Genomic DNA, 21,909 nt, shown 5'->3' on the forward strand with positions numbered 1-21,909 from the left:
TGAAGCCCAGTCAGTATTGATAAGTGTGGTATAAAGCAGCAGGATTGAGGAGCTGGCCCGTCCCATTGGTGCTGCTCTCCGGCGTTTGCTCGGTGAAAGACGAGTTGGATTGCATTTGTGGCGGTGCAAGCACGTGATGATCACACAGCTGCAGGTTCGTTCTTCCAGACAATGTTCCACACACCATCAATCACAGGACATGACACTCAAGGACTCGGGCTATAATTACCTTGTGTGTGACTGTGCTTACTGCTATTGTAATTGTATTGCCCTTGTGCTGTGATTGGCTGTTGGTACTGTTTTTTTTTAGCACTTTGGCCGAGAGGAATGCTGTTTCATTTGACTCTATTCATGGGTGTTCATATATGGTTGAATGACAGTTAAACTTGAACTTGATCTCAGCAGGCTCCCATTGATAATCTGTTTTTGTAAGAGTGAAGGATATGTTTTGGCCTGGTCCCTGATTCAGAGTGTCTCCATCTGCAGGATTGTTCAGATTGGTTGAATCTGTCGCTGGACTGTGGGGAGAAGCTCCTCTCCCTCAGGTTTCGATACTTTAATCGCTGCTTTCTTTTTCCAGGGTATTGCCTCGGTGACTGCAGTGACCATCCTCTACGCACTTTCCCGCAGGATGCCATTATCCAAGAGAACTAGAGTGGCTCTTTCATCACTGACTGCCATGGTTTACATGCAGGTACTAAGCACAGTTCACTCTTTTAACATGTCGTTCCTGCAATGTGTGTTGCTGGCAAGACTGACCTTGGCATCATCCAAATCAGCCCAAGTAGTCTACTAGAACTAGAACATACAACAGTACAGAAGTAACAGGCCCATCATCTCATAAAGACTATGCCAAGCGTGATTCTAAGTGGAGTGGTGTCTTTTGCCTGCTCGTGATACTTGCCTTGCAAGTTGAATAGGGTGGTTAAGAAGGCGTACAGTATGTTGGCTTTCATTAGTTGGATTGAATTCAAGAGCTGCGAGGTAATGTTGCAGCTCCATAGAACTCTGGTTCAACCACACTAGGGGTTATTCTGTACGAACAGTTCGGATCGCTCTTTATAGAAAGCTGTAGTGCGAGTGCAGAGGAGATTCGCCAGGATGCTGTCTTGATTAGAGAGCGTGTCTTAGGATAGGTTGAGTGAACTAGGGCTTTTCTCTTTGAAGTGAAAGAGGATGAGAGGACACTTGATAGAAGTGTGTAGGGTGCCAAGAGGCATGAATAGAGTGGACAGCCAATACCCTTTTCGTAATCAGAGAGCACTTAATTTTAAGGTGATTGGAGGAAAGTGTAGGTGGGATGTTAGAGTTAGATTTTTTTTTAACACAGAGGGTGGTTATTGTGTGGAATGTGCTGCCGGGGTGGTAGTGGAGACAAATACATTAGGGGCATTTAAGAGACCCCTGGATAGGCACATGGATGAAAGAAAGATTATGTGTACCATGGTAGCATAGAGGTTAGCGCAACGCTATTACAGCTTGGGGCGTTAGAGCTGAAGAGTTCAATCCCGGCAGCCTCTGTAAGGAGTCTTTGTACATCCTCCCCGTGGAATGCATGGGTTTTCACAGGCTACTTCAGTTTCCTCCCACAGTCCAAAGACCCGGTAGGTTAATTGGTCGTTGCAAATTGTCTCTCAATTAGGTGCGGCTCAAAAGGCTGGAAGGGGATATTCCACACTGTATTTCTAAAAAAAAAAAATTAAATTAAAATGGAAGACACTGCAGGAAGGAAGTGTTATATTGGTCTTGAAGTAGGTTGAACAGTTGGCACAACATGAGCCAAAGGGCCTGACTTGTGCTGCATTGTTCTATGATCTGTATCCCACATTTCCCACCTGTCTAAAACCTCTTGAATGCTACTAGCGTATTTGCTTCCACCACCTTTCCTGGAGGCACATTACAGGCTCCTACCATCTTCTACGTTAACCATAGAACCATAGAACATTACAGCACAGAAACAGGCCTTTTGGCCCTTCTTGGCTGTGCCGAACCATTTTTCTGCCTAGTCCCACTGATCTGCACCTGGCCCATATCCCTCCATACCCCTCTCATCCATATACCTGTCCAGGTTTTACTTAAATGTCAAAAGTGAGCCCGCATTCACCACTTCATCTGGCAGCTCATTCCACACTCCCACCACTCTCTGCGTGAAGAAGCCCCCCCCCCCCAATGTTCCCTTTAAACTTTTCCCCCTTCACCCTTAACCCATTACCTCTGGTTTTTTTCTCCCCTGGCCTCAGGGGAAAAAGCCTGCGTGCATTCACTCTATCTATACCCATCATTAATTTTATACATCTCTATCAAATCACCCCTCATCCTCCTACGCTCCAGGGAATAAAGTCCTAACCTGTTCAACCTTTCTCTGTAACTCGGTTTCTCAAGTCCCAGCAACATCCTTGTAAACCTTCTCTGCACACAATACTCCAGATTCAGTCTTACCAATGTCTTATACAACCTCACCATTACATTCCAACTCTTATACTCAATACTTTGATTTATAAAGGCCAATGTACCAAAAGCTCTCTTTACGACCCTATCCACCCGTGACGCCACTTTTAGGGAATTATGTATCTGTACTCCCAGATCCCTCTGCTCTACTGCACTCCTTAGTGTCCTACCATTTACCTTGTATGTTCTACCTTGGTTTGACCTTCCGAAGTGCAATACCTCACACTTGTCTGCATTAAACTCTATCTGCCATTTTTCAGCCTGTTCCTCTAACTGGTCCAAATCCCTCTGCAAGCTTTGAAAACCCTCCTCACTGTCCACTACACCTCCAATCTTTGTATCATCAGCAAATTTGCTGATCCAATTTGCCACATTATCATCCAGATCATTGATATAGATGACAAATAACAATGGACCCAGCACTGATCCCTGTGGCACACCACTAGTCACAGGCCTCCACTCAGAGTAGCAATCCTCCACTACCATTCTCTGGCTTCTTCCATTGAGCCAAGAAAAATCTTGTCCCACACGATCCCCTGTCACCTTAAATTCGTGCCTTCGAGTATTTGACATTTCCAGTCTGGAGGGGAAAAAGACAATCTGGCTGTCTACTCAATCTATGCCTCTTCTTTTATAAGATCAGAGCATAGAACAACATGGCATAGGAACAGGCCCCTCAGCCCACGATGTTCTGCCAAGCTAAACTAAACTAGTAATTAAACACCTAACTAAATCTGTCCCTTCTGTCGATGGGGGAGTTTCATATCTCTATTCTCTGCAAATTTATGTACCTAAGAACTTCGTAAACACCTCTATTATATCTCCTTCCACCATCAGCTCTGGAAGCACATTCCAGTACCCATCACTGTGTGTGTGTGTGTGAGAGACAGTAGAAAATAAATAATTCCAACACATCTTGTTTGAATTTAACCATTCTCACCTTAAATGCTCTCACCATAACTCCTTTCGAGGGGCAGGTTTCCTTCTCTATGGACATAAGTGAGTTTTTATCTCAGAATCTGATATCTTCATGCTGACTGACTAAACTGAGACTGGTTGAGTGATGGAAGTCAGAAGAGAAGGTGGCAGGGAATGGATGAAGAAATCAAGAGACTGAGCTAGTTTGTAAATTTCCAGTACCATATCAGTTAATGCAAATGTAAAGTGATTAGAGATTTTAAAGATTTGATAAACAGGCCACTCAGCCCAACTCGTCTATGCCAACCATGTTGCTTACCCGAGCTAGTCCCATTTACCTGTGTTTGGTCCGCGTCCCTCTAAACCAGGGGTCGGCAACCTTTACCACTGAAAGAGCCATTTGGACCCGTTTCCCACAGAAAAGAAAACACCGGGAGCCATAAAACCCGTTTGACATTTAAAATGAAATAACACTGCATACAACGTTTTTTTTTGCCTTTATGCTATGTATAAACAAACTATAATGTGTTGCATTTATGAAATCGATGAACTCCTGCAGAGAAAACGAAATTACATTTCTGCATGCAACAAAAACATTTTGAACTCCGAAGAAAAGACGTTGGGTTGAAGGTTACTTTTAAGTAAAATACTCAATGTCTATTTGAGTCCTTCTTGTATTTATGAAAAACGCCGAACTTAAATTGTCCGCCAACAGCAAACCAAAAATAACGTCAGCCAGCTGTCAACCTGAAAAATAAAAGGACTATTTCACTGAACAATGAAAAAATATGAATATACGTAAAATAATAGGCAATTAAAATATTTATCATACTTGGTTAATGGGATTTCTGCTCCTGGACCTCAGCGCACAGCGTCTGCACATCAGGGCTGTATGAGGTCACTTTCATCTTTACACAGGATCGCAAGCTGTCATCTGTGAGGCGTGCGCGATGTTTGTTTTTAATAAAGTTCATGTTGGAGAACACCTGCTCACATACATATGTGGATCCAAAGATCGACAGGACTCCAAGCGCATACTTTTTAATGTTTACATAAATGTCGGGGATAGCATTCCATGTTTCGAACACAAGTTTGTCCGGTTTGGGGAGGTTTTCAATATCACTCCATTTGTGATTCTGAGCAAGAACGGCCTTCTGACGGGCAACATCTTCAAGGTCTGCTGTCAAGCGTCTAAACTTGGACACCCATATGTCGGCCAGTTCCATCTCAAGATCAGGTTGACTCACACCTGCCAATGCAGTCGTATTCAGTAGGGATGGATCGATGCTTAGGGGAGTGACCGGGAAGAATAATGTGTTTTTTACCTCTCTGAACTCACAGAAGCGTTTCCCAAACGATGTTTGCATTGCGATGATTGCAGAATGTAAATACTCTGAATTTATCATGTCGTGAGCTTGTTTGAACTCTCTCAAATTGGGGAAGTGAGGCAATGTGCCTTTCTGTAAATCTCTGGCAAGCACTGTCAACTTGCGCTCGAATGCCAAAACATCCTCCAACATGTGCAGGGCTGTGCGTCCTTTCCCCTGAAGAGCTGTGTTCAGGTACGCTGTCATGTCTACCATGAAGTGTAGCTTTTCCAGCCACTCTGGCTGTTCCAGCTCAGGAAAGGTGAGCCCTTTGCTTCCCAGGAAAGTTTTCACTTCTTCCAGACACGCGACAAAGCGTTTCAGCACCTCCACTCTGGACAGCCACCGGACTTTGTTGTGCAGCAGGAGATCAGAATATGCGCTTTCCAGCTCGTCCAGTAACAAACGGAATTGACAGTGATTTAAACTTTTTGCCATTATTTTATTGACAATCTGAACGACAACATCCATTACTTCTGTGCATTCCGGAGGAAATGTTTGAGCGCACAGTGCCTCTTGGTGCAAGATGCAGTGAAAAGTCAGCAGCTTTCTGTCCAGCGACTTCTGCAGTAAAGCCACAAATTCCTTGTGCGCTCCTGTCATACTTGGTGCCCCATCAGTAGCTACTGACACCAGGTGGATGGTCTTTATTCCTTTGGCTCTTCAAGACAGCCTCACAGATGTCCTCCCCCCGTGTTTGGCCTTTTAGATTTATCAACTCAATCATTTCTTCCTGTGGCCCGGCAGAGTATACATACCGGCAGAACAGTGCTATTTGTTCAATATCACCTTTGTCTTTAGACTCGTCACAGGCAATCGAGTAGGCCACAGCTGAATTGATGTCTTTAATTTGCTGTCTTGTGATGTCTTCTGCCATTTTTATGGTTCTGTCTTTGCAGAGAGGGCCATATCCCTGATTTTCTGCACAATTTCACTCTTGTTTTTAAAGTCCGTGAATAGATGTTCTGAAATCTTAATGAAAGATTCTTTTATATATTCACCATCTGTAAACTGCTTCCCGTGCCTGACTATTTCCTGAGCGGCAACAAAACTAGCATATGTAGTTGATTTTCCAGACTTCATCCACTTCTTGAAATGATTTTTGCTCAGATCAACCTTCCGCATCAGTTCCGAAACGGCTTTTTTTCTCTCATCTCCATCCGGATATTTTTGAGCAAAGGCTGTGTGTTTATTCTGGAAATGACTTGCGACATTTGACTTTTTGTTGTTTGCTAGTTTCTCATTGCATATTAAGCATACCGGTAAACCAGTCTCGTCAGCAGTGAAAGCAAATGAATCTGCCCACGTATTATTAAACGTTCTGTTTTCTTCAGTCACTTTTCTTTTTTTAGAATTCTCCATAGTTAGCCTACCTTGGATCGAAAAATTAAAGAAATCGCACACTGGCGGGTGTCAGGCATTGGCAGTGGTGATGTATATTAATAGCGACAAAAACACGTTTTATTTAGATTGCACAAGATCACCATAATCTTCAAATTTAGAATTACATTTCAAAAACTAACAAACTAACATAAAATACATTTTAATTAAATACTCATCATTTATTTTCCAAAGGCAAAGGGAGCCGCAGCACAGAGATGAAAGAGCCGCTTGCGGCTCCGGAGCCGCGGGTTGCCGACCTATGCTCTAAACCCTCCCTGTCTGTGTAACCATATCTTCCAGGGTGGAAATGGCTAATTTAGAGGGTATAGCTGTTAGGAGATAGTTTGAGGGAGATTTGCGAAGGAGGTTTTTACATGGAGGATGATAGGTACTTGGAACATATTAACCGGGGTGGGAAGTGCTGGAATTAGACATAAAATACAAATACTTTATTGTCACCAAACAATTGATACTAGAGCATACAATCATCACAGTGATATTTGTTTCTGCACTTCGTGCTCCCTGAAGTACAAATCGAAGTTAATATAATAAAGATTTAAATTGTAAATCATAATTAGAAAATAGAAAAGGGAAAGTACGGTAGTGCAAGTCAGATCCGGGTCAGGATCTGTTCAGCAGTCTTATCACAGTTGGAAAGAAGCTGTTCCCAAATCTGGCCGTACATGATAGCAACATTTAAGAGAGGTTGGGACAGATACAGTCACAGAGCACTACAGCACAGAAATGCCCTTCAGCCCATCTAGTCTGTCAAATTATTATTCTGCTTAGACCCATTGACCTGCACCTGGACCATAGCCCTCCATACCCCTCCCTTCCATGTACTTATCCAAGCTTATCTCACATGTTGAAACCAGACTTACATCCACCACTTCCACTGGCACCTTGCTTCACCTTTCATCCGTAATCCATGACCTCAAGTTGTAGTCTAGTCATGAACATGCAGGGAATGTACCTTCCCTAGTAATGAACTTGCATCTTATTGTCCACCTGCACTGCTCTTACTCTGTAACTGTAAACACTCTATTTTGCAATCTTTTATTGTTTTCCCGTCTGTTGTCTCAAAGCCCTGTTGTTTTGAAATGATCTGTATGGATGGCATGAAAACAAAACTTTCACTGTATCTCAGTACATGTGACAGTAATCAACAAGTTAATATGTTGCCTGTAAGATGAGAGACAGCAGTTGCATTGTGGGCCGAAGGGTCTGTACTGTGCTGTAATGTTGTATGTTCTAAGATGGACTCTTCATCTCACAATCTACCTTGTCTGCCTGCACTGTACTTTATCTGTAATTGTGACATTTTATTCTGTATTCTGTTATTGTTTTCCCTTGTTCTATGTCAGTGTACTGCTGTGATGAAATGATCTGTGTGGACAAGTTTTTCACTGTACCTCCCTACACGTGACAATCCTAAACCAAACCAATTTAACAATAGAGTTGTGTTGTACTGTGTAAACATTCTCTTTGGTCCTGTTTCAGGCTGCTTTGGGAATCAGTACCCTGCTGCTCTACGTCCCCACTCCCCTGGCAGCCACCCACCAGTCAGGTTCGCTGGCGCTGCTCAGCCTGGCACTGTGGCTGATCCATGAACTACGCAGGATCCCCAAGTGATGTCGACGGATGCCCGCTCAGCACGCGTCAGTTCCGTTGAACTCCAGAGTTTGCACCAACGTAGATGGCGATCACTGATTGATCGTTGGGAAGAGGAGCTGGCATCACAGTGTGATATTGCTATGCACATTGTACTCATGAAGACCGCTCGTCGTCCAGTGGCTTCTCCTGATGTCAGCTTTATTTCTCCAGGATTCTTTTAAATGTGGCTGGTGGAGACAGGGAATATATTTAAGTGTAAAGATTAGCTTTATTTGTCACATGTACAGTGAAATGCATTGTTTGTGTCAATGACCAACACAGCATGTCCAGAACTTGTTAAACCTAATCTGTATGTTTTTGGAATGTGGGAGGAAACCCATGCGGTCACGGGGAGAATTCCTTACAGACAGTGGCAGATTTGAACCCTGATACTGGCACTGTATTAGCATGATGCTAACTGCTACTTTACAATTGAGGCTACAAGTACAGAGATCTAAGTTAAAAGACTGTAGGAGCACAATATGCCCATTGAGTCTGCTCACTTAAATGTAACGGAGTTTTGTTTTCAACCCCATTCTCCCACCTTTTCCTTGTAACCCTCATCCCTTATCAATCAACCTACCAATATAAATATATTGGTAAAATATATATATATAAAAAATATATATCTTTAATATATATATCCAATCCTTAAATATATCTAATAATGCCCTCCACAACTGTCTGAATTCCACAGATCCATCACCTTCTGGCTGAAGATAGTCCTTCTCTGTTTTGAAGGGGCAAATCTTTATTCTGAGACTGTGCCGTCAGGGCCCAAACACTCCTACTAACAGAAACATCCTCTCCACGTACACTCTCCAGGACCTTCAGCATCCGGTAGGTTCCAATGAGATCCCTCCGCTCATCGTTCTGAACTCCATCGAGTGCAGGCCCAGAGACACCAAACTTAATAGCAGGAAACACTACAATTGTAACAATCAGTCTGCTCGAGGAGCTCAGGTCATGCGGCCTCTGGGAGCAAAGGAACTTCCACCTGCATCTGGAGGACCCAAATCATTAACAGTCCCACCCCCCCCCCCCCCCCATGCTGCTCGACCTGCTAAGACCCTCCAGTCATCTGCTTGTTGCTCCAGATTCCAGCATCTACAGTCTTCAGTCTCTGCTGTTACTTTTGCTTTGAAGTTTGACACTGGGTTGACTACAGTATGAGTGAGGGTCTCCATCAGTCAGATTTGACCACGGATAGTGCTAGTTGTCTAGATATGCAAGCCTGGGCAATACGGTATGGAGAGCAAGCTGTTGCCCATGTGACACACAAAATGCTGGAGGAACTCAGCAGGCCAGGGCATTTATGAAAAAAGAGTACAGTTGATATTTTGGATTGAGACTTCAGGACTAGAGAAAGAAGAGTAGAGTTTAAAAAGTGGGGGGAGGGTAGGGAGAAACACAGTGATAGGTGAAACTGGGAGGGTGAGGGGTGAAGTAAAGAGCTGGGAAGTTGATTGGTGAAAGATTCAGAGCTGGAGAACGTGGAGTACAGAAGGCCAGAGAAGAAATAAAAGGGGGTTCATGACATCAGGTTGGAGGCTACCCAGGTGGAATATCAGGTGGTATTTCTCCAACTTGAGTGTGGCCTCATTGCAACAGTTGCCCATGGAGCAAGCTCCCTCTCTCCATGGACCTGATTAACCCAAAGGAATGGCAGCATTGTACAATCACAATGCTTTTATGGTCCACCTCTTAGAGTTCTTCACATTACTGTCTGCTAGTAGTTGGCTGTCAGCCAGGATGTGAAGGTGAAGGAGTTGGCGTAGAGCTTTTGCAGTACCAGCAATCCAAGTTCAATTCCTGCCACTGTCAATAAAGAATTCCTCCGGACACTCTGGTTTCCTCCCACATTCCAAAGATGTACAGGTTAGGTTAATTGGTCGCATGGGTGTTGTGGGGCAGCGTGGGGTTTTTTCCCAGCCAGAAGGGCCTGTTACTGTGCAGTATATTGAAATTTTGTTGCTGGAAACTACCCAGACAATGCAGATGTAACACACATTTCAAGAGGAAAAGTTTCTACACTTTTTTTTTCTAAAATATAATAATTTAAGGATAAATCAACTGGAACATGAGCAGAAATCAATAAGACTAAATATTCTTGTATATTGTGAGTAATTAAAATCAATATTTTACAATATCTTACAGATTATATTTTCAGAATATTGTCTCGTTTTACATTTCTGGACAGACACCACCATCTTTCCTTAGAAGATTGAAAGATTTACAGCAAAGGCTCAACAGGTCAGGCAACGTCTGTGGAAAGAAACATAAGTCGATGCTAATGACTAGTTCTTGCTGAGTTTGTTCTGCATATGCTTGACACGAATGGCCCTTGTTTCCCTTAACCTTCCCATAACTTGCACCACACCTCTGTGCATTTTCTTTTGTATCCTCTCAAAAACTTATCCTTTTCTAAGATGTTATGGATTTTTTTTAACAGATTCCAGTAATTTTCCACAGTAGCATAGTGGTCAGTGTAACACTATTACAACACCAGCACTCAGCAATTAGGGTTCCGTGCCCACTGATGTCTGTCAGAAGTTCATGCATTGGCTGTGTGGGTTTCCTCCCACATTTCAAAGATGTAGGTGGTTAGGGTTAATAAATTGGGAGCATCCTGTGTTGGTGCCAGGAGCAAGGCAACACTTGCAAGCTGCCCCAACACACATTTGGATTACCTATTTCCAACTAACCTACAATAGTTGCTGGCACTGTAATACATCATGCTAACTGCTGCACTACTGTGTTGCCTTTTTTTTTAAACTGTTAGCTTCGCTCCCTGGAAATCTACCTGGTTGTGCTTCCCACATTCCTGTTTAAACTTACTAGGGATTTCTGTGCTGCCTTTAAACTTGGAGTTTGCTGTGAAATGTATTACCCTGCAGTGTAACAAAAAGAACCCGGTGATTGTAGTGATGCCTCATCAAGGTCCCAATGTTACTGATTAAATGTATTTCAATGATTCAGAGGACATTTATTACCGAACAATGTATACAATCCTGAGATTCATCTTCCTACAGACGGCCACAAAACAAGCACCAAGAAATGCATTCAGAGGAAACATCAAATGTTCTGTGTGCGAAAAAAAGTACAGATCGCACAAATAGCAAAAAAAGAGAGAAAATAACACAGAATACTGAACATCAAACCAGTGCATCCTGAAAGTCTAGTTCAGTTCAATTCACTTTAGCACTATTTCATTCGTTGACTTCAGGTGAAGCAACCAAGCAACAGTTGTCTGTGCAGTCTCTCCCATCTCAGCTACTGAAGCTTGTAACTCCTCCAGAGCCTCCCTCACTAGTCCCCTTCTTGCATGGTCACTCAGGTTTTTGAGGACAGCGTGCTCTGGGAAGATTTACAGCTGTGTCCTATTCTTCCCATTTCTTGATGATTGACTTAACTAAGAAACGTTCAGTGACTTGGAAATTTTCTTGTATCCATCTCCCAAGTTGTCCTTTTCAATAACCTTTTCACGGAATTGCTTGGTGTGTTCTTTTGTCTTCATGGTGTAGTTTTTACCAGGATACTGACTCACCAGCAGTTGGACCTCCCAGATACAGGTGTATTTTTACTGCAGTCGATTGAAGCACCTTGACTGCACACAGGTCTCCAAAAATAATCTCAATTTAATTACCGGTAATTACTTTCTAAAACCTATTGGCTGCACCAGTGATGATTTAGTGTGTCATACTAAAGTGTGTGAATACTTATGCAATCAATTATGTTGTGTTTTATATTTATAATTAATTTAGATGTAGAAAGCTGCTTTCACTTTGACATGAAAGTCTTTTTCTGTTGATCAGTGTCAAAAAAGCCAAATTAAATCCAGTGCAATTCAAAGTTGCAAAACAATAAAACATGAAAACTTCCAAGGGATGTGAATACTTTTTATAGACACTGTAGTGCATTGTCTTGCTTCTGATTAGCTTTTCTTTCTCACACATACATTTAAACATAGTGAAAAACCAGAAACACATGTAGCATACATAGATGAATATTGATCACAAAGGAAATTAGTGTCACGGTAACATTACAAGTGCACAGATATGCAAATATTAGAAGTAAGAAAAAAATCAATTACCACAAACAGCCTAACAGGAGGAAATAATTTCCCCAGCTCTAGGTTGACTCTGGAGCCAAATGGCCAAGGGTAAGAGTGACCTCATATAACACACTTTGGAGCAGAGCTCTATTATTAAAAGTGCTCTCTGCTCAGTCAAGGTGGCATGCAGAGGATGAGAAACATTGTCCAGAATTGCCAGGATTTTCCATAGGGTCCTTTGTTCTACCACAGCCTCCAGTGTGTCCAATTTGACTCCTATAACAGAGCCAGCCTTTCCAATCAGTTTATTGAGCCTGTTGGCATCACCCGTGTTGATGCCATTGCCCCAGCACACCACCACATACACAGCCTCTGTGTTGGTGTTCCACTCAAGTCTGCCTTCCAGGTGCACCCCCAGGTACTTGTAGGTCCTCACCAACAATAGTAACAGGGAGCAGTGCAGGTTTAGTCTTCAAGTCCGTCACATCTCCTTTGTCTCACTGATGTTGAGCTGCAGATGATTCAGTTTGCACCATTTAACAAAGTCCTCCACCAGGGTCCTGTATTCATCCTCCCGTCATACACCCAGTCATCAGAGAATTTATGCAGATGACATGGCTCAGTGTTGTATCTAAAGTCCAAGTTATACAGGGTAAACAGGAAGGGAGCCGATGGTGCTGCTTATAGCCATGTCTGACACACAGCTCTGAAGCCGCACAAACTGTGGTCTGACAGTCTGGTAGTCCATTATCCAGGATACAATGGAAGTGCCAACCTGCATTGAATGGAGCCACTCCCCCAGCAATGAGGGCTGTACTGTATTAAAGGCACTCGGGAACCCAAAAAAAACACGATCCTCACAGAGCTGCCTTGTTTATCCAGATGGGAGTAGGGTCTGTTCAGCAGGTAGATGACAGCATAGCCAACTCCAATGTGCTGCTGGTAGGCAAACTGCAGGGGATCGAGGGCTGATCTGACCAGGGGTCGGAGGTGAGCCAGGACCAGCCTCTCTAGGAGCACTGGACGGAAGTCATTCAAGACTTTCGGCTGGCCCTTCTTGGGTACTGGGATCACACATGATGTTTTCCACACAGTCGGTAACTGTTATGGACGGAAAATTATCCGACCAAGCAGGAACGTGGTATCAGAGAAAATGTACCCGCGACAAGAATGAGACTAGACCACGGATCACAGTATTACACTTGTTTATTGGCTAAGTAAATGTTAACATAAATGACACTTCATTGCGGAAAGCGGCTTAGCTTAACTATCCACGGCTGTGCAACTGCCCTTTTCCCGATACAAGCAATACTTATCAACGTGTGGTTAATCCCACTCCCACACGACTCATACGGGGCCAGGAACAGGCGTGATGAAGCACCCACGCCAGCGAACGCGGTCTTCACCTGGGATGTTTCGTCCCCACCTGGGGTTCCTTCTGGTCTTGCTAGTTGTTGTCCTTCTCCACGGAGTGCATATCGTCCTCTCCCTGTCTTCTGCTTGTCTTCTCTCTCTCCTCTGCCTCTCACCTCACAGCCCCTGGCCCCTTTCTATATCCCCTTAGAACAATGAGAGCAATAAATATCTTAACATACTGACGTCCTGTACAGTGCCCCTGAACAATGAGAGCAATAAATATCTTAACATACTGACGTCCTGTACAGTGCCCCTACATGCCTACACGGTACAGTTACCACAGGACAATTTAGGACGCGTTACGGTTGACGAGCTGGGACCGATTGCATTGTTACATTTCCTGTCCCAACGCCATCCATTCTACTACATTAATAACCCACTACCCCACCAAACACCACCTGCTGAGTGGAAACTTATAGCAACCCATTAACCTCTCAAGTCCCACAGTCTTTTCCTACAATACAGTAACATGAACTGCAGTCTTCTAAAGACGAGTTCAATCCACAAACTGCGTTGATCAAACCTTGCCTAAGACCCAAGACTCCTGCACCGTACTCTGGCAGCAGCGAGCGGGATACTGGTTCAAAGATTTAGAGGGCACGTCTTCCATCCCACTCGTTGATTTAAATCTTGTGCGACGCTTTAATCGAGAAGTTGGTCGATAATTGGAGCCGATCACGGGTTCGCGCTCGGTCATCAGTCCCACTCCTTTCTCTACCTCGCTCTCAATTTAGGCAAAAAAAAATATTATCAGATAGATCCTAGACACAATAACAAAGAAATCAGCTGCTTAGGTAACAAAATCGCAGGCAGCTTGTGGTTTAATATTTGACAGCTAAGCTAATGTTTTGGCAGAAAAGTGTTAATCATTCATTAAAGGGAATTTAGGGAGAGAAACCTAATAGTCCGATTCGATTAGAATTAATTCCGGACAACACACCCCGGGAAGGCAGGCACCTGGATGTAAGGCTGTAACTAGACAGGTTTAGCCTGCTGCCAAATCGTTTATCAGTGTCAAAGTACATCTATTATTCATGTTATGAATCGAGAGCTGTGTCTAGCGCTCAGGGAAGATAATTTGCGGCAAATCCATTCCAAGCGGGACTGAAGAGCCGACTTGCCGGGGTATCCAGCAACTGGACGAACTCTTACAAATGAACCCAGGTTTGTTTGCGCAGTATTGTGTGAATAAGTATTGTTGTGATGGTCACCAGTACCAGGTAAGGGTGGATTTTGTTTCTAATGGAGCGCGGTGGAAGCCTTACTGAGTCTCTAGGGAGGTAAGTGCTCCCTAGGTTCGTTCGCTGAATCACTTCATTTACACATGTCCTCTGAACAAAGATTAAAGATTAGTTTAGGTATATGTGTATGGAAACAAATACTGAAATGCGTTGTTTGCATCAAATCGATGTTTGTGCTGGGCAGACAACTGCGGGGGGGGGAAACTCAGTCACGGGGGCGGGGGGGGGGCATACAAACTCCTTAGGGACAGCGGTGCGATCTTACCGCTAACGCTGGAAAGCGGTTTTGTTTTTCGCTTCTTTGCTGCGCTAACCGCAGTCAATGCAGTCGTCATGGTGAATGCATTCGGTATTGTTGACCTTCCAATGACTTCATCAGACAAGCTTCTGCAGTCCGGCAACCCCGCTTGTGCCACGGAGTTACGGGTCTTTGAACATCTACCTTTATAAACTGGTCCTTTGCAAGTTAGCTGAATGGGTAGTTAAACTCACTGCCGTAGGCCGGTTTTTACATTGCGCCTTGGTGAACGATAATCTCCCCGAGCTGTTTCTCCGAGGCCTTGCAAGTACTTGGGTCAAGTAGGAGACACAAGATAACTTGACCACAGAATACACTGTGGTCAAAGCAACCCGCTGGAGGAACTCAACAGGTCGGGCAGCATCCGTGGAAACTCTCAGTCAACGTCAGCATCCGTGGAAACTCTCAGTCAACGTTTCGGGCCGAGACCCCATTTGTTGCTTATGCCAAGTAGCCATGTACTATTTAACGCAGTGCACAGTCCCACCCCCCCCCCCCCCCCCAGAAACAATGCAGTCCTGTCTACCTCCAAAGTATGGGGACGTTGACTTAAAGGTTGGCTTAATTTGTCACATTCACATCGAAACGTACACAGTCAGCACCGGGAGAAGCCGCAGTTAGTGCCACGTTCCCGGCACCGACATCGCATATGCTCAAAACTTTGTAATTTCGAAGTTTCAGACAAACACGAGTCTCTGGAGGCAATAAATAAATTTGATCCTGTTACTCGTAGTGCCGTATCCTGTTTTTATCAGATCCTACACAATGGAGCTCGGGTGAATACTGCAGGTCTTAAACAGGCATGGGTGGACGAGCTGGGTATAGAGCTGACAGAGGAGGTCTGGGATGAGTATTTAAAGAGTATACATGATTGTTCGGTCAACGTCAGACACAGCCTTATACAGTTTAAAACAACACAGACTCCATTATTCCAAAGAAGAGTTGCACAGCTTCTACCCTGATGTTTCGCCAGTTTGTAATCGATGTAAATCTGAGAACAGTAACTGGTCACATTCATTCTGGTCATGTTGTAAGCTTTATGCATACTGGGAAAGTATTTTTCACCGTTTCTCTGAGGCTTATGGGAAGCGGTGGGAACCGGACCCGCTCATAGTCATCCTGGGAGCAACAAGCTCCCTATCTTCAGCCAATAAGTATGAAAAATGGCTGTTTTGTTTGGAATGGTGATTGCTAAATTAATCCTGCAAATGTGGAAAATGGACAGTGCCTACGTACGATCTGTGGCTGAGAGAACTGGCAAACACTTTACATTTGGAGAGACCGAGACTATGTAATGACGACAGAGGGGACATCTTTGAAAGGATATGGGGCCCTGTATTGGACTTTCTAACGGGGTGAGGACTGAGGTTTTTTTGGTGCGGTGCGCCTCTGCTCTGTATGTTTACTTTTTGCCTTTATATTATTCTCCCTTTTGCTGCTCAATATTTAATTTGATTTTGTTAAAATCGTGGTTTTTGTGCACGTGCTGTATTTTTTTGTAGGAAAAAAGCATAAAAAGATTTAAAAAAAAAAATAACTTCATAACCCTAACTCATACGTGTTTTCGAACCTGGGCGAAACCAGGGCGCCCGCAAGAAGCCCACACGTTCGCAGGGAGAAGGTACAAAAGCAGACAGCAGCGCGATGGCTGGCCCTGTAAACCATTACGCTAACCACTACATAATCAGGAGGCACACTGTGCCACCGTGGGCGCACTACTCCCCGCGAGAGGGATTAAAAACCAAAATAAACCTCATTGAGGCCAGCCATCATAACGCCCACGTGACCAATTTAATCCACTAACCCGTCTGTCTTTGGCATGTGGGTGGAGACTGGAACACCTGGAGGAAATTACGCCATCACGGGGTGAATTAAAAATTCCTTACAGACAGCAATGGGTTTAAACCGGGTTCATTTGGCACCGTGATAGCGCTACGCTAACCGCCATGCTTCCAAGACTCTCAGAAACCAGTTCAAACGCAATGATTTCATATATGTATACTGTGCATGTAATTCGCTAATAATGTGTAGCTGCATCACCCACTCTTGTAACCACAAGAGGATCTGCAGATACTGGAAATCCAGAGCAACACACACAAGTGCCGGAGGAACTTCAAGTCCACTCTTCTAAGAGTAAACCTGCAGCGGTCTACCTTGCATTCCATCCATTAAGGCAATGTTCTAGGATGGGATGCTTTAATCTGTAGCATCTCTGACGACAGGGCAGGGCACAGCTGATAGCCACGTTCCAGTTGTCCTGCACAATTAGCACTAGAATACTTAACATTTCTTTTCCTCGGGAGATTTGTTTGGTCGGCACCTCAAATTAACTTGCGTTTGAAACGGGTTCTTCCCAAGATGGCATACAGTAGAAGAAAGGAGCGAAACGGTACTGTTCAATACTGTTGTGGTTGATCTGACCATGGATTCTTTTTGAACCTGCTGACAGATCTTATGGTGGGTGAGCACTTTGAAGACAGTGACCACAACTCCCTGACCTTAACCGTGGCCTCGGACGGTTGGTATAGGAGCGGATGGTATAGGAAAGTACTTAATTGCGAGAGGGCTATTTACAGTGGTATTTGGCAGGAACTTAGCAACGTAAATTGGGGGAAGGACGTTATTGGGAAATGTAAAGCAGAGGTGTGGGTACTGTTTAGGAAGCTCTTGCATGGGACTCTGGATAGGTTTGTCCCACTGAAAAGAAAGGTGAAGGGGATATGGTTAACAAGAGAGGTGTAACATTCAGACAAGAGGAAGAGAGAAGCGAACGTAGGAACAGATCAGACAAGTCTCTTGAGAGTTATAAGGTCAAGAAATGTATGAAGGGACAGGAGAGCTAGAAGGGGAGTGAGAAGGAAGGTCTTGGAAAGTAGAATTAAGGAAAATGGCAAGGTGTTCTACAAGTTGAACAAGTTAGGTCTTTATTCTTTGGAGTGTAGAAGGTTGAGGGGGGACTTAATAGAGGTATTTAAAATTATGAGTGGGATAGAGTTGACGTGGATAGGCTTTTTCCATTGAGAGCAGGAGAGATTCAAACAAGAGGACATGAGTTGAGAGTTAGGGGGCAAAAGTTTAGGGGTAACACGAGGGGGGACTTCTTTACTCAGAGAGTGGTAGCTGTGTGGAACGAGCTTCCAGTAGAAGTGGTAGATTTTGTCATTTAAAAAAAAATTGGATAGGTATATGGACAGGAAAGGAATGGAGGGTTATGGGCTGAGTGCAGGTCGGTGGGACTAGTTGAGAGTAAGCGTTTGGCATGGACTAGAAGGGCCGAGATGGCCTGTTTCTGTGCTGTAATCGTTATATGGTTATATAAGTGAAGAACAAGAGGATGACTAGGATGAGGGTAGGACAACCAAGGGTAAAAAGGGAAATGTGTCTGGAGTTAAGGAGTTGGGGAAAACTTTAATGAATACTTTGTTTTAGTGTTCAGCAGAGAGAGGGACTATGACAAATGTGAGATCAGTGTAAAACAGGCTACTGTGCTGGAGCATGGCAGGATTAAGAAAGAGGCAGCAGTTGACCTTTAGAAAAACGTTACAATACGTCAATCACCTGAGCTGGATGGCGAATACCCCAGGTTACCATGGGGAAGCAAGGGAAGAGATTGCGGTGGCTTTGATGATGATGTTTGCATCCATCCTGACCACAGAGCATCACAGGGTGGCAATTGGTGTTCTACTGTTCAACAAAGGTAGGAAGGTTAATACCAAAGGGACTTGGAGGGATCTGTGGATGTGGACACAAAGATTCCTCTGTTCTTCCATGCTGCAATTAACCTTCAAGTTCAACCTTCCGAAGTGTATCACTTCACAATTTTCCAGAGTGAACTCCATCTGCTACTTCCTCACCCAGTTCTGCCTCTGTCTATGTCCTGTGGTAATCTTCTATCATATCCACAACTCCACCGATCGTGGTATCATCTGCAAACTCGCTAGCCCAACCATTCACTTCCTCATCCAAGTCGTTTGTAAAATTTCCCAAAGGATAGTGATACCGGAACACAACCCTATGGAACACCTCATGAAATAACCCACTCCACCTCATCAGTCTCCCCATGGGGATTAAATACAAACAAACGCATACACAAATGTCTGCATGTAGCCTCACCCAAGCCCTTATGATTTGTAGTAAAAATTCTTTAAGTTTTTATTCTCCATTGTAATTGGATGAGATGTTAACGGGTGCTGGAGCCATGGTGGCATAGAGGTTGTAGGCATCCGTGAGTCTCGTGAGACCATGGATTTGCACCTTGGAAGGTTTCCAGGCCTGGGCAGGGTTGTATGGGAGACCGGCAGTTGCCCAAGCTGCAGGCCTTCCCCTCTCCACGCCACCGATGTTGTCCAAGGGAAGGGCACTAGGAACCAAGCAGCTTGGCACCGGTGTCGTCACAGAGCAATGTGTGGTTAAGTGCCTTGCTCAAGGACACAACACACTGCCTCAGCTGAGGCTCGAACCAGTGACCTTCAGATCACTAGACTGATGCCTTACCCACTAGGCCACGCGCCAACAGCGAGAGGTTATTACAGCTTGGGGTTGTGTGTGGAAACCGAGGGTAGGGTTCCCAACCTGGAGTCCACGGACCCCCTGGCTTAATGGCGTAACAAAAGGTTGTGAACCCCTGACTGAGAGAAAGCCAAGGGAGAATGTGTAAACACACCAACAACGCCCGAAGTGTGGATCGAGCTCAGGTCTCAGGCGCAGCCTGTGTGTTGGCCATCTCCGGATTATGAATTTAAGTAGCTAATCGGTGCGGGGTCAGACATAACACTTCAGCACACAGAGTGGGAGCAATTATTTAAAGCTCTTCGTCTCTTTCTACGTGTTTATTCCAGATTTCTGACTCGGCTGAGCAGATGCATTGCCGGTGAGGATGGACCTGTACAGAAGCTGTTTCAGTGGGAGGTAAACAAAGTAACCTCAGGAGGAAGAATCCCAACCTGTGACCCTCACGCACATACTGATCTTGCTGGATTGTTTTGTCCACAGCCCTCACTTCCTACGTCCTTTCCCACCTGGCTCCATCTGCCTGTCACCCCTTCCTTATCCAGTTCCACCTATCATCTAGCAGCCTCTGCGTCTCACTTTCCTCTCCCGTCCACCCAATAAGACATAGGAACAGAATCAGGCCATTCCGCCCATCAAGTGTGTTCTATTCTATCATGGGTGATTTAATTGCCCTCTCAATCCCATTCTCCTGCCTTCTCACGGAAACACTTTATTCCCTTGCTAAGCACAAACCTATCATTCTCCACTTTAAATATAAAAGATTAGGGGAAAAATTAGTTTCATTCATCACACGTATATCGAAATAGAGAAAAAGAGACTGTGTGGGTGACGGGGAGAGGGAGTGAAAAATGCGACATTTGCGTCAATGACCAGCACAGTTCGAGGATGCGCTGGAGGCAGCCAGCAAGTGTCACCACGCTTTCGACACCAACATAACACACCCACAACTTACTAACTCTGACCTGTATGACTTTTGGAGTGTGGAAGTAAACCAGAGGAACTCCACGTGGTCACGGAGAGAACATACAAACTCTTTAGTGAAACTGGAACCCCAGTCGCCATCACTGACACTGTAAACCAGGGTGCTAACCACTACACCACTGTGCTGCCCACTCTGTACCCAGTGACTTGGCCTCCACAGCTGAATGTTCAAAGTTCAAAGTCGACTTATTAGCAAAGTACCTATATGTCACCCATATACAACCCCGAGGTTTATTTTCCTCCGGGAATTCATAGTAAGTGCAAAGAAATGGAATAGAGTCAGTGAAAAACTGCAGCTGGGTTAGACAAGCAAACAAGCAACGTGCAGAAAACCAAAAAACACTACAAATACAAAAACAAAATAAAATCAACAAATTCCTCTCTCCGGCGACTGTCACCTCTGCGAGTTTCAGAATCAGAATCACCGGCATGTGACATGAAATTTGCTAACTTAGCAGCAGCAGTTCAATGCAATACAAAATCTAGCAGTGAGAGAGAGAAAAAAATTAAATAAAATTTTAAAAACATAATAAATAAACAAGTAAATCAATTGCGTATTATCAGTGTTTTTGTCCCACTGATATGATGAGCTGAAATCGAGGCCTGGGCCTACTCTGGCTGCTCGGGGGAGCAGATCTAAGGACTCGATCTGGTTCGGAATGCTGCTGTCGCTTGCTTCCGGTATTTGCATGATGTGTGTTTTATTTCCCTCTTTCTCCGTGGGGTGGTTGTGGTCTCTCTTTTTTTTCACTGGGTTCTTCAGGTTACTGCACCAGCAACCCAGCAAGGCCTAAGTCGAGGGGAGCAAAGTCAGAGCAGAGGAGAGGCAGAGGAGAGGCCCTTCCACCTAAACCGAGAGCGAGGTTTGATTAATCTAAGCGCCAGGCCGATTTGGAAAGGTCAGGTACGTGGGGGAGGGGACCAGACCCAGAGTGTATCGCAGACATTGCACCCTGCAAAAACTCATTTCAGGGAGGTAGAGCCAATACTTGAGCAGCCTTCCCCGCGCTTAGCCTCCCTAATATGTTGTGGTCCCTAAAAGAAATAAAAGCATAAGGTGTATCCTTATTATATTGTCTTACGCAGAAAACGTGACATTAAAATATGTACTTATATTATCACAGAGTCGTTTTTTATTCTATTACAACTTTAAGCAAGTCTACAGGGAATTTGGCCTCATCACGTAGGACATCAATAGAGAAGCTCCTTAGCAACTAGCCAGCGAGTTTAGATAACGTTAGCTATGCTAATGAATGAATGACACTTGTTAAACTCACCTCAACATAGAACATAGAAAGGGACAGCACAGTACAGGCCCTTCGGCCCACCATGTTGTGCCGACCCTTAAACATGTCTTTTACAGTCATTTAACCCACCATGGACAATAGAAAAGTCACTATTGTAAACAGTGCTGTGAGCAACTATTGATTTCCGGGATATTGTATATAATTTGCGGGCATCAGGGAGCTGCTATCAATATGCAGGAGACTCCCGGAACTTCCAGGAGAGGCGGGATGTCTGGTATCCATGCGCCAGGACCAGGGTCCCAGAGTGAGGGTCCCAATGTTTGAACAATTTAAATTGGGCTGGATGGATTGAAAAGGCAGGGTGTCGGGACCAGAGGCGAGAGTCGGGCCA

At 44.4% G+C, this 21,909-nt stretch overlaps 2 protein-coding genes and 1 long non-coding RNA gene across 6 annotated transcripts in view; 2 read left to right on the plus strand and 1 right to left on the minus strand.

Annotated features, from left to right (window-relative positions):
* The window catches only part of cox15 (cytochrome c oxidase assembly homolog 15 (yeast)), a 28,513-nt gene extending 16,860 nt beyond the window's left edge, over window positions 1–11,653 (plus strand). The window contains exons 8-9 of one of the 2 annotated variants that reach the window (XM_073026970.1): window positions 581–694; window positions 7,617–11,653. In XM_073026970.1, the coding sequence (XP_072883071.1) occupies window positions 581–694; window positions 7,617–7,748 (246 nt within the window). In that variant the 3' untranslated portion in view covers window positions 7,749–11,653. The remainder of the gene's footprint in view (window positions 1–580; window positions 695–7,616) is intronic. The other variant, XM_073026971.1, reaches the window with a different exon arrangement.
* A 1,358-nt stretch (window positions 11,654–13,011) lies between these two features.
* Window positions 13,012–14,129, minus strand: LOC140715171 (uncharacterized). The gene is made up of 2 exons (XR_012096075.1): window positions 13,763–14,129; window positions 13,012–13,382 (listed from the first exon to the last, which is right to left on the minus strand). It is a non-coding gene; the product is annotated as an uncharacterized lncRNA (long non-coding RNA).
* Window positions 14,057–21,909, plus strand: part of LOC140715169 (lactosylceramide alpha-2,3-sialyltransferase-like) — a 36,804-nt gene continuing 28,951 nt past the window's right edge. The window contains exons 1-2 of one of the 3 annotated variants that reach the window (XM_073026973.1): window positions 14,057–14,403; window positions 19,617–19,686. In XM_073026973.1, the coding sequence (XP_072883074.1) occupies window positions 19,655–19,686 (32 nt within the window). In that variant the 5' untranslated portion in view covers window positions 14,057–14,403; window positions 19,617–19,654. The remainder of the gene's footprint in view (window positions 14,404–19,616; window positions 19,687–21,909) is intronic. The other 2 variants (XM_073026972.1, XM_073026974.1) reach the window with 2 other exon arrangements.

This window comes from Hemitrygon akajei, chromosome 23, assembly GCF_048418815.1.
Source record: "Hemitrygon akajei chromosome 23, sHemAka1.3, whole genome shotgun sequence".
NCBI classification, from domain to species: Eukaryota; Metazoa; Chordata; class Chondrichthyes; order Myliobatiformes; family Dasyatidae; genus Hemitrygon; species Hemitrygon akajei.